Source organism: Carcharhinus amblyrhynchos, unplaced genomic scaffold, assembly GCF_965287045.1.
Source record: "Carcharhinus amblyrhynchos unplaced genomic scaffold, sCarAmb.v2.hapA chromosome_275, whole genome shotgun sequence".
In the NCBI taxonomy this organism is placed as follows: domain Eukaryota; kingdom Metazoa; phylum Chordata; class Chondrichthyes; order Carcharhiniformes; family Carcharhinidae; genus Carcharhinus; species Carcharhinus amblyrhynchos.
Window position 1 is genome coordinate 139,382 of NW_027650015.1, and position 12,659 is coordinate 152,040.

The 12,659-nt window shown below is 54.2% G+C and overlaps 1 protein-coding gene across 1 annotated transcript; it reads left to right on the plus strand.

The window, feature by feature from the left end:
• The first annotated feature begins 4,215 nt into the window (after positions 1-4,215).
• Positions 4,216-12,384, plus strand: psmb4 (proteasome 20S subunit beta 4). The gene is made up of 8 exons (XM_080183385.1): positions 4,216-4,349; positions 5,401-5,607; positions 5,856-5,939; positions 6,975-7,037; positions 8,406-8,487; positions 8,573-8,689; positions 9,986-10,074; positions 12,221-12,384. Exons 1-8 carry the CDS (start codon positions 4,240-4,242, stop codon positions 12,231-12,233), a joined length of 765 nt encoding a protein of 254 aa, XP_080039511.1. The 5' UTR covers positions 4,216-4,239; the 3' UTR covers positions 12,234-12,384.
• The last annotated feature ends 275 nt before the right edge of the window (positions 12,385-12,659 follow it).

A 12,659-nucleotide genomic window follows, 5' to 3' on the forward strand; every position in this document is an offset into this window, starting at 1 on the left:
ACCATTCATAGAATACATAGATTTGATTTATTATTGTCACCTGTATTGAGATAGTGAAAAGTATTGTTTCTTGCGCGCTGTACAAAGCATACTGTTCATAGAGTACATAGATTTCATTTATTATCATCACATGTATTGAGATACAGTGAAAGGTATTGTTTCTTGCATACCATACAGACAAAGCATACCGTTCATAGAATACATAGATTTGATTTATTATCATCACATGCATTGAGATACAGTGAAAGGTATTTGTTTCTTGCATACTATACAGACAAAGCATACCATTCATAGAATACATAGATTTGATTTATTATCGTCACATGTATTGAGATAGTGAAAAGTATTGTTTCTTGCGCGCTGTACAAAACATACCATTCATAGAGTACATAGATTTGATTTATTATTGTCACGTGTATTGGGACACAGTGAAAAGTATTGTTTCTCGCGCGCTATACAGACAAAGCATACCGTTCATAGAGAAGGAAAGGAGAGAGTGCAGAATGTAGTGTTACAGTCACAGCGAGGGTGTAGAGAAAAATCAACTTAATGCGAGGTAGGTCCATTCAAAAGTCTGACAGCAGCAGGGAAGAAGCTGTTCTTGAGTCGGTCGGTACGGGACCTCAGACTTTTGTATCTTTTTCCCCGACGGAAGAAGGTGGAAGAGAGAATGTCCGGGTGTGTGTGTGGGGGGGGGGGGTCCTTGATTATGCCGGCTGCTTTTCCCTGAGGCAGCGGGAAGTGTAGACGGAGTCAATGGATGGGAGGCTGGTTTGTGTGATGGATTGGGGCTACATTCACCACCCTTTTGTAGTTGTGCATGAAGTCACCCCAACACTTCTCCAGAGAGACTCAATGTTTGTGTCCATTGGCACCGCGTTGGGGAGTGTTATTGGGGACTATTTCTTTATTTGGGGAGGGGAGGCCACCCTTCTTGTTTCGTCCCTGAGTTTCTTTGAACTGACTTCAATTCACTTCTTCCAAGAGAATGTTGGGGGGTCCAAAAGCCTTAAAGTTTATTTATTAGTCATAAGTAAGGCTTACATTAACACTGCGATGAAGTTACTGTGAAATTCCCCTAGTCGCCACACTCCGGCGCCTTTTCGGGTCAATGCACCCCTAACCGGCACATCTTTCGGGACTGCGGGAGGAAACGGGAGCACCCGGAGGAAACCCACGCAGACACGGGGAGAATGTGCAAACTCCACCCAGGCCAGGAATGAAACCCGGGTCCTTGGCGTTGCGACCACTGTGCTGCCCAAAGCCGTGCTCCCCATGGGAAGGTGGGAAAAGATGGTTAGCGCACAGCAAGCTCCCGGAAACAGCGGAGATTAGCCCGTTTCAGAGCCTCCAAAGTGGCTTTGCATGTGGAAAACACCATTGCAAACTCTCTTGTGGGAAAGAGTGATCACAACATGATGGTAGGGGAGGGATACAGGCATCAAGGTACTGTCACTGGACTGGTAATCCAGATACCCCAGGGAATAGAATCCCCGTAGGCTTGTGATTTCAAATAAGCCCGTCGGACTATAACCTGGTGTCCTGTGACCGTTCATTCTCATCCATCTCACACCGACACCAGCATCTCCACACCATATTTTACATGGTCTGTCTCTCTCTCCGCGTCTTGCCTCCAAGATAAATCACATTCTCCTCGAAGGAAGAGATAATGGGAATAAAGTTTATTTATCAATTACAAGTCAGCTTACATTAACACCGCAATGAAGTTACTGTGAAAATCCCCCTCATCGCCACACTCCTGTTAGGGTTACACTGAGGGACAATTTAGCATGGCCAATCCACCCTAACCTACACATCTTTGGACACTAAGGGACAATTTAGCATGGCCAATCCACCCTAACCTACACATCTTTGGACACTAAGGGACAATTTAGCATGGCCAATCCACCCTAACCGACACATCTTTGGACACTAAGGGACAATTTAGCATGGCCAATCCACCTAACCTGTACATCTTTGGACACTAAGGGGCAATTTAGCATGGCCAATCCACCCTAACCGACACATCTTTGGACACTAAGGGGCAATTTAGCATGGCCAATCCACCTAACCTGTACATCTTTGGACACTAAGGGGCAATTTAACATGGCCAATCCACCCTAACCTACACATCTTTGGACACTAAGGGACAATTTAGCACGGTCACCTGAGGCTGGAATCGAACCCGGGTCTCCGGCGCTGTGAAGCAGTGGTGCTGACCACTCTGCCACTGAGGGGCACAGGCACATGAAGGCATGAGCCCACTCTATCAAAATAATGAGGTCGCCCCTGCAGAGCAGTGGCACAACCCAGGCTGCCAGGTGAATGAATGGACTGGCAGACATCACCACCTGCTGCCGAGGGGTGGGCCAGCCTGGAGCAACCGTCATCTCCAAGAATGGGGAACATCCATTGGATGGACGGGGAGGGGGGGTGGTGCAGCTTGCTCTCCCCCCACTCTCCGCCTCCGTGTGGAGCAGTCCGGCCACCTATTTTTCCCCCCCCCCCCCCCCCCCGTTAGAATTTACAGGGGCGTACCATTCATTCCACATGGGGGGGTCGTGGGAAGTTGATGTAATGAATGACAGGCTTACCCAGGGGAAAAGGGATCTAAAAAGAATGTCAGTGGTGTTACCGAAGAATGATAATGGGCTGAAGGGGCGAGTTAGGGCTGAAGCTGAGGTTTCGGGGTGTATCCTGTGTCCAAAATTTGGGGGCAAACTCTCCCCTCTGTGTGAAGGTGCAGTCTGGAGCTCTCTCCTTTGTTTGGTTGATCAGGAATACACCATTCCAAATTGGGGGGGAAATCCAATTAATAAACAAAAGTGTTAAACTCAGCAAAAAACAGTGGTTGGGCCAGAGCGGGATGAACAGAAGATATAAAATGTTGAATCTGCCTGAGCTGGGGCTGGTAAAGGTGAGGGCTTTTGCTGAGAGGGGTTAGAGTGAAGCAGTTCCTCCTCCTTTTCTCCACGTGGTAGGGGTCCAGACTTCAGAGGCTTTGATTGACAGGAGGAACAAACCATTGGACATGGAGGGGAGCAAAGTGAATAACATATTTTCAGGTCAGCAAAGGGGATGTGCTGGTGGGGGTCAAGACGGGACAAATCTAATTAATGCAGAACTATGCTTGGGATGGGGGTGACGATGTTGGAGATGAGGGTTTGAGTTTGATTGTGTGGAGCAGTAAAGAGTAAAACTCCCTCTCCCTCTGTGTGGATGGTGCGGTCCGGGTCCACCCCAGGGTTTGATTGACAGGGTGGTACCATTCTAAAGCAGGGAGGAGATGATTAAATGAACAAAGTGTAAAAGCGTGGGGGGTGAGCTCCACGGGCAGAAATGGATGAGGCGTTGATAAACTTATTTAATTCACTGTTTGCTGGTGGACAGAGGGTTGTGGGTGAGTGGGGATGGGTTTTGTAATAGTTGGTGTGGCGTGAACCCCCCTATCCTTCTTGGTGGTGTAGCCCGGAACGCATCTTTGATAGACGTGGGTCTGTACCATCTCGGAAGGAGAGGGCTGGGCAAAAGAAAGAAAGTGTCCAAAAGCCAGATTAGGGGGTGATAGATGGAGGCAGATGGGTGTATTTGTTTATGTTTAGTAAAGTACAATCCCTTTTCTGCGGGAAGGTGTTTTGGTGAGTGGGAGGGGGCTTTTAATGGATGATGTGGGATGAACCCCCCCCTCAATTATGGTGCAGTCCATCTTTGACTGACTTGGGGGTTGTAGCATTCCAAAAGCAGAGGGGAGGACAATGTGAATAAGGAGTCCGAAACCCAAAGTAGGGGAGTTATACGGGGCAACAGTGGTTGTATGCCTACTAAATAAACTATATTCTCTTGTGTGCGAGTGAGGGGAGGGTTTTAGGTGAGTGGGAATGGGATTTGTATTGAATGCTGTGGGATGACCCCCCCCATCCGTGCTAGTGGTGCAGTCCGGAATCCCCAGCTTTGATTGACAGGCTGGCTGTACCATCCTGACGGGAGAAGAGGGGGGGACGAGATGAATAAAGAATTTAAAACATGGTTTAGGGGTGCTGGAAGGGGCAGGAATAGGTGAATCCGGGACAATAAGGGGTAATTAACGGGTTTTTCCCCCGCGGAAGGGCTTTGAGGAGGGGTGGAGGCAGTTTGAGTGGAGTAGAGATGGGCGGACACCCCCCCCCTCCCCGCTCTCTCCCGGTGTGGGTGAATGGGGACGGAGTGAATGGTCGATTCTGGACGGTAGTTAATTCCAAAATGGCGGCGGCGGCAGCAGGGGCCAGCAGCGCGATGTGGGCCGAGGGGCCGCAGCCCGGCCGCTTCTATTCGGTGCCGGGCTCGGGTCTGGGACAGAGCAGCCGCACCCTGTGAGTGCGGGGCCGGTGGTGAGGGGGTGGAGTGTGTTCCTGCTGAGTCACTGCCCCCCCCGGGGGGGGAGACTGGGGAGTGATGGGGGGGGGAGAGACTGGGGAGTGATGATTGGGGGGGGGAACTGGGGAGTGATGATTGGGGGGGGGAACTGGGGAGTGATGATTGGGGGGGGGAACTGGGGAGTGATGATTGGGGGGGGGAACTGGGGAGTGATGATTGGGGGGGGGAACTGGGGAGTGATGATTGGGGGGGGGAACTGGGGAGTGATGATTGGGGGGGGGAACTGGGGAGTGATGGGGGGGAGTAATGGGGGCGACGGGAGGGTCGGTGCCGAGGAAGCGCGCACTGCGGGGAGGGTCGGCGCCGAGGGAGCGCCGCACTGCGGGGAGGGTCGGCGCCGAGGGAGCGCCGCACTGCGGGGAGGGTCGGCGCCGAGGGAGTGCTGCCAGTTAGGATTATATTCACAGGAGTTTACAAGAGTGAAACTTACAAAATTCTAACAGGGTTAGATTCAGAAAGAATGCTCCCGATGGTGGGGGGAGTCCAGAACTAGGGGGGTCAGAGTTTGAGGATAAGGGGGTAAAGGACTGAGGGGAGGAGAAATTTCTTCACCCAGAGGCTGGGGAATGTGTGGAATTCATTCCCACAGAAAGTAGCTGAGGCCAAAATGTTGTGTGATTTGGAGAAGGAATTAGATATCGCTCTGGGGGCTAAATGGATCGAGGGGTATGGGGGATTGGGGGGGGTAAGGAGGGAATCGGGATATTGAATTCGACGATCAAAATGAATAGCGGAACAGGCTGGAAGGGCCAAATGGCCTACCCCTGTTCTAGTATATCTTTAAGGGAATGACTAGGCAGGTTTGGGGGGGAGAGTATAGTGTTTAGCGAGGATTCAGGGTTACAGAATTTGGGGGGGGGAGGGGGTGCTGCCAGGTGGGAGTTAAGATGCAGACTGCCCGTGAGTGACTGAATGGGGTTGGATGGGCTGAACGGCCTCCCTCTGCCGCGTGGCGTTCTGAAACCGCTCCTCGTTCCTCGCCTGCAGGAGTCCGATGGTGACCGGCACCTCGGTGCTGGGGGTCAAGTTCGAGGGTGGGGTCATTTTGGCCGCCGACATGCTGGGCTCCTACGGATCGATGGCCCGCTTCCGGAACATTCCCCGGCTGATGAAGGTGAACGACAACACCGTCCTGGGAGCGTCGGGCGACTACGCAGACTACCAGTACCTCAAACAGGCCATCGAGCAGATGATGTGAGTAACCGGCACCGGAGGTGGGGCAGTGATGGAGGGAGGAGGGACTGGGGGAGGAGTGTGAGGGAGGAGGGACTGGGGGAGGGGGAGGGAGGGAAGTGGGAGCAGGGGGAGAGGAGTGGGGGGGGGAAGGGGGCTGGGAGTGTGTGAAGGAACAGATGCACGTGGTGATGGGGTGGGTGATGAGTCGAGAGGGCCCGTCGCCTGTCCGTGGGGGATTGTCTCTCACTCGCTGTGCTTGTCCCCAGGATCGATGAGGAATTACTTGGAGATGGTCATAGCTACAGCCCCAAGGCGATCCATTCCTGGCTGACCCGGGTCATGTACAACAGGTGAGAGTGAGCAGGCACATCGACCACTGCGGGCCTCACCATCCATCCCTGTGCCAACATCCTCACAGCTGGATAGTGTCTCCGTCACGTACAGCACGCCGGCCTGTCTTACCTCCTACCCCAGCAATGCCTCAATATCCCTTCCCAAGGCCCTCGATTACCCCCTCCCTATCTCTGTAACCTCCTCCAGCCCCCTACACCCCCCTCCCTACCTCTGTAACCTCCTCCAGCCCCCTACACCCCCCTCCCTATCTCTGTAACCTCCTCCAGCCCCCTACACCCCCCTCCCTATCTCTGTAACCTCCTCCAGCCCCCTACACCCCCCTCCCTATCTCTGTAACCTCCTCCAGCCCCCTACACCCCCCTCCCTATCTCTGTAACCTCCTCCAGCCCCCTACACCCCCCTCCCTATCTCTGTAACCTCCTCCAGCCCCCTACACCCCCCTCCCTACCTCTGTAACCTCCTCCAGCCCCCTACACCCCCTCCCTACCTCTGTAACCTCCTCCAGCCCCCTACACCCCCTCCCTACCTCTGTAACCTCCTCCAGCCCCCTACACCCCCCTCCCTATCTCTGTAACCTCCTCCAGCCCCCTACACCCCCCTCCCTATCTCTGTAACCTCCTCCAGCCCCCTACACCCCCCTCCCTATCTCTGTAACCTCCTACAGCCCATCCCTACCTCTGTAACCTCCTCCAGTCCTTACAGCCCCCTCCCTATCTCTGTAACTCCTCTAGTCCCTTCATCCTCTCCCTATCTCCGTAACCTCCTCCAGCCCCCTACAACCCTCCAAGATCTCTGCGTTCCTCCAATTCCGGCCTCTCGAGCATCCCCTGATTCCATCGCTCCGCCATTGGTGGCCATGAGTAACTCCCCTTGCTTTCCCCTTGGCCCCCCCTCCCCATGTCTCTGCCTATTCTCTCTGTGCATTTCTCTCTGCCTCACCAGCCCATCCCTCTCTCTGCCTCTTCTGTCCCTCTCTCCCCCTGTTCCTTGGTGACTGACCCCTCTGACGAGACTGTGCCTCTGTGTTACAGGAGGTCGAAGCTGAACCCGCTGTGGAACACAGTCATCATTGGCGGGATGCAGAATTGCGAGGGGTGAGTGGAGGATACTGAGTGCCCGGGACTGTGGCAAGAACTCTCCACACGATTCACACGCTGATGGGATGAATCTTGGGGACGCGCTGCCCCAGTGGTTGTGGATGTTTTCTGGGTGAATGTGGTTCAGGCTGGGGGTGGACAGACATCTCTCTGGGGATCGAGGAACACAGAAGAGTGGATGGGAATGTTGAGTTCAGGCCGTTGGTCGGGCATTGATGGGCTGAATGGTCCCCTTCTGCTGCTGTTTATGTACACTCTGTTCGGGAAAAATAAAACCTCAGACACTCCCCCAGTAGTGGGTCAGACAGGGACCACGGTTCAACGTCCCCTCATGAAAGACAACAGTGCGGCCCTCCCTCAGCATTGGCAGCTCGGTGGTTAGCACTGCTGCCTCACAGCGCCAGGGACCTGGGTTCGATTCCTGGCTCAGGTCACTGTCTGTGCGGAGTCTGCACATTCTCCCTGTGTCTGCGTGGGTTTCCCCCACAGTCCGAAAGGGTGCACCAGCCGTGCTAAATTGCTCCTTAGTGTCCAACGCTATGTAGGTTAGGGTGGATTGGCCATGCTAAATTGCTCCTTAGTGTCCAAAGATGTGTAGGTTAGGGTGGATTGGCCGTGCTAAATTGTCCCTTAGTGTCCAAAGATGTGTAGGTTAGGGTGGATTGGCCATGCTAAATTGTCCCTTAGTGTCCAAAGATGTGTAGGTTAGGGTGGATTGGCCATGCTAAATTGTCCCTTAGTGACCAAAGATGTGTAGGTTAGGGTGGATTGGCCGTGCTAAATTGTCCCTTAGTGTCCAAAGATGTGTAGGTTAGGGTGGATTGGCCATGCTAAATTCTCTGTGTACCCGAACACAGGATATTCACCGTAAGTTCATTGAATTGTTAATGTAAATCGACTTGTGACGCTGATAAATAATTCCCCCCCTTTCCTTTCCCCCTACACCACTGTTCTTCCTCCAGTGGCAGTCCTGGTTCGTTATACACCCATCCCGAGAGGACGGGGCGGGTGGGGCCACTGTAGTGCGACTTTGGGGTCTTCCGTCTCCCCGTGGGACAGTCCTGCGCTGGGAAAGGAGGGGCGGCAGTGGTTGGTTTATTCTAACCAAATCCGATCGCCCTCCCTCCCTCCCCCTCCGACACGCACACCCACTCTCGCGCACATTTGCCTCCGCACGAACTGCGTATGTGCACACTGCGCAGTTCCAGGCGCTGCCATGCACTGAGAGAGGGGATGGATTACACAGGCATCTGTAACTGGTGGTGGGGGGGTGGGTGAAATGGCAGTTGGGCGAGCGGACCGGTCAGAAACTGGCCGGAGAGAGATTTTGAATTCTGGTTCGGGCTGACCGCTCTCCTCCTCCAGTTTCCTAGGTTACGTGGACAAGTTGGGCGTGGCCTACGAGGCTTCCACAGTGGCCACGGGCTTCGGAGCGTACCTGGCGCAGGTAAGTCCCCAGACTCTCGCGCACCCGCCGGCTTCACCGCACCTCTGCTCCCAGAGTGACTTCTTCCTCCTCTCTCCCTCCGCAGCCCCTGATGAGGGAAGTCGCTGAGAGGCAGGCGCTGATCTCAAAGGATGAGGCGCGTCAGCTGATCGAGCGCTGCCTGAAGGTGTTGTATTACCGTGACGCACGCTCCTATAACCGGGTAAGAGCGCTGAGGTGCGCGCGCGCGCGTGGTCTGTGTGTGTGTGTGTGCGTGCGTTCCTACCACCAGGAAAGAGCGCACAGGCCTGGGGAGGTGGGGGGTGTGTTTGTGATGGTGGGAGGGGTGGAGTTGAGGGGGGGGTTAGCGATTTGGTGGAGGGGAGGGGGGTGGGATTTGTGGAACCGAGTGTAAGGTGTGCGGAGCATTGGAAACCTTGGAGCATTGGGGGGGTGAATACGTGGGAAAGGAGTGGGGATGAAGGTTTGGGATAGGATGGATGACGGGCAGAATGGAATCCCAAATAAAGAGGCCAGGCCAGAGCGAGTAGTGTGGGACGAGCAAAGGAACGCAGTACGTGGAGAGGAGGTGTGAATGGCGGAAGGATGAACCACCTCCAGGCAAAGGAAAGGAGGCAGAGGTGAAAGAAGGGCAAAACCAGCAGTGAAAAAGCTATGCAGTGAAGTGTTTAATTCATTGTTCCAATTGAGTAGCTCTCCCTCTTGAGGCTCCTCCCTCTTCCCCGCCAGGTTGGTGCCCCGTGTCCACGAAACTGGGGGGACGGAAAAAGCAAATTTAAAAAAAATATTTCTGAGCTGCCAACTCACCTTTGGGTGTCCGGAAGATGGGTAGGTTACAGGGATGAGGGTGGCACAGTGGGTTGGCACTGCTGCCTCACAGCGCCAGGGACCCGGGTTCGATTCCCGGCTCGGTCACTGTCTGTGTGGAGGCTGCACATTCTCCCTGTGTCTGCGTGGGTTTCCTCCGGGTGCTGCAGTTTCCCCTCACAGTCCAAAAGATGTGCAGGTTAGGGTGGATTGGCCGTGCTAAATTGTCCCTTAGTGTCAGGAGGATTGTCTGGGTCAATGGATGGGGTTAAGGGGATGGCTGGGATTGTTGTCAGTGCAGCTTCGATGGGCTGAATGACCTCCTACACCGTAGGGATTCTATGAGCGGGGAAATTGCGTGGGGTTCTGGGGATAGGTTGGGGGGTTGGTGGATGCACTGTCGGAGAGTTATGCAAGCTTGTTGGGCCAGGTGGCCTCGTCCTTTTACGTGGTACGGGTTCTATGAAAAAGAGTGTTGTGCGATTATGGCAGCAAGCTTCACTGGCAGAGCACTGACCTATTGTTTCAGTGGCAGCCGCATCGTGTCTCGATATAATCTCCTGAGCGCTCTCTTCGGGGCCAGCTTGCTACGACGGGATGGAACCCTGGCTCTCTTCCAGCGGAACTCGCTTGATCTGAACGACCGTTCCTCGTCCCCGAGTGACGTAACCCCTTGTTGTTTGCCTCCTAGTATCAGATAGCGACTGTGACGGCGGCTGGCGTGGAGATCGAGGGACCCTTGTCCACAGAAACGGATTGGGAGATCGCCCATCTGGTCAGGTAACTCCGCTCAGAAAGCTAGAGGGCAGGGGGTTAAAGGTGAGAGGGGAAAGGGGGGACCCGAGCGGCAGCTTCCTCACACACAGGGTGCTGCGTGCGTGGAATGAGGGGATGGTAGAGGTGGGTACAATGGCAACATTTTTAAAAGACGTTTGGACAGGTACACGGATGGGAAAGGTTTAGGGGGACAAGATGTCAGCAAATAGGACCATTTCAGATTCGGAAACCTGGCTGGCATGGAGGAGATGGGCCGAAGGGCTTGTTTCCCTGCTGTATATTTCTGTGACTTCAGGTAGAATAGTGTGGGGGGGTGTGTGGTCACAAAACCCAGAGCAGTTCAGAGGCTGGGAATCCTGCGGAGAGTAACTCACCTCCTGACTCCCCCCACAAAGCCGGTCCACCATCTACAAGGACACAAGTCAGGAGTGTGATGGAACACTCTCCACTTGCCTGGATGAGTGTCTCTCCAACAACAATCTCCACTTGCCTGGATGAGTGCGGCTCCCAACAACAATCTCCACTTGCCTGGATGAGTGCGGCTCCCAACAACAATCTCCACTTGCCTGGATGAGTGTGGCTCCAACAACACTCGAGAAGCTCAACACCATCCAGGACAAAGCAGACACGCAAACCACAAACGCTCACTCCCTCCATCACCAACGCACAACGGCAGCCGTGTTTACCATCTACAAGATGCCCCGCAGCGATTCACCAAGGGTCCTTCCACAGCACCTTCCAAACCTGCCAACTCTATCATTTAGAAGGACAAGGGTGGCGGGGGCAGCAGACACATGGGGAACACCACCCCCTGCAAGTTCCTCCTCCGAGCCCCTCACCATCCCGACTGGGAAATGTATCGGCCGTTCCTTCACTGCGGCTGGGGTCAAAATCCCAGAATCCCCTCCCTAACAGCATTGTGGGTGTACCTACCCCACACATGGGGACTGACTGATGTCCAATAACAATCCCGGAACTCCCTCCCTAACAGCACTGTGGGTGTACCTACCCCACACACACGGGGACTGACTGATGTCCAATAACAATCCCGGAACTCCCTCCCTAACAGCACTGTGGGTAACTGACTGAATACCTTCCCACAATGAGGGCAAGTGAATGGTTTCTCCCCAGTGTAAACTCGCTGGTGCATCTGCAGGCTGGATAACTGACTGAATCCCGTCCCACACTGAGAGCAGGTGAATGGCCTGTCCCCAGTGTGAACTTGCTGGTGTATCTGAGCACTGAGGATATACAGCACAGACTGTTCCCCCCTGTGACCGAGCGAGACACTCAGTTCAAGGGGCAACTGGGGATGGGCACCAAATTTCAGACTCGCTCCCTCAAACAACCCTGTGAAAGAATCAAGGGTCCACTCCCATACTGGTGTTTCTGCTCCGTGCCCCGTGAGAGCAGGTCCCACATTCTCCCCCGCTCCCCCGTGTGGGGAGCGAGTCCCACACTGTCCCCCCCACTCCCCCGTGTGGGGCGCCAGTCCCATGTTGTCCGCCCCCCGCGCTCCCCCATGTGGGGAGCCAGTCCCACATTGTTCCCCCGCTCCCCCGTGCGGGGAGCCAGTCCCATCCTGTCCTCCCGCTCCCCCGTGTGGGGCGCCAGTCCCACGTTGTTGTCCCCCTGCTCCCCTGTGTGGGGAGCCAGTCCCACACTGTCCTCCCACTCCCCCGTGCGGGGAGCCAGTCCCACGTTGTCCCCCCCCGTGCGGGGAGCCAGTCCCACGTTGTCCTTGCTTCCCATATAAAGATGGTTTTTCCCTGAACTTGCCTATCTTTGGTTAACGGCCCCACTAAACCTGGTCTCGCCCCATGACTGTCTGATTCCCCCCGTATAATTGATGCCTGTGGCAGGGTCTTTTGACTGGAGGGACACGCAATTTCCCTCAAACACCTCAATTCCCCTCAACACCACCTCCACATTGGCCTGTCTCTCATTTTCACCAGTCTGTGTGGGAGAGAGTCCCGGTTTGTATACTGAGGGTGCGGGGGGTGTGAGCTGGGCTCTGAGTGTGTGTGTGGCTGGAGGAGGGTGCTGGGTTAATGGGGTTATCTGGCTATTGTACAGTCTCCGAGGCGAGCCTTCCCTCTCGCTGTCCCTCTCTCCTCATCGTAACACTGCCTCTCTCTTTGTATTTCAGTGGGTTTGAGTAGAAGAACACGGAATGGGTGGTGTGAAACGTTCTGTCCGTGTTCAGAGTGCTGATTGTTCGCCAGTGCATCTTTGTCTCATATCTCCAATGTATTTGCTGTGATATCATTGTTTGTATATTTACTGCAGAAAATAAAATAACACTTTCAAATAGTTACATTTCTCAAGCATCTTTCTCCACCAATTCAGCACGGCCCTCCCGCGGTGCGGCGCTCGCTCGGCACCGACAGCTCTGTCACTGTGTCACACCACGGTACGCAGTATTGCTTTGCAACGTGTGAATTTGAGATTACTTACTTAAAACAATATTGGTTCGATCGGTGACCACTTTAATCTTTAAGGATTAACATCTAATCCTAATTAGAGGCAGTTTTATATTAACTGGAGTTTGATCAGGAGTGGACCCCAGTTCCGATGTCGATGTTTCG

What these genes read in the sequence shown, in the direction of transcription:
- psmb4 (XM_080183385.1), top strand. Translation starts at nt 4,240, where the DNA reads ATGGCGGCGGCGGCAGCAGGGGCCAGCAGCGCGATGTGGGCCGAGGGG. An exon ending in CAGGCCATCGAGCAGATGAT is followed by an intron (nt 5,608 to 5,855) that starts GTGAGTAACCGG and finishes GCTTGTCCCCAG; the next exon opens with GATCGATGAGGAATTACTTG. An exon ending in GGGATGCAGAATTGCGAGGG is followed by an intron (nt 7,038 to 8,405) that starts GTGAGTGGAGGA and finishes CTCCTCCTCCAG; the next exon opens with TTTCCTAGGTTACGTGGACA.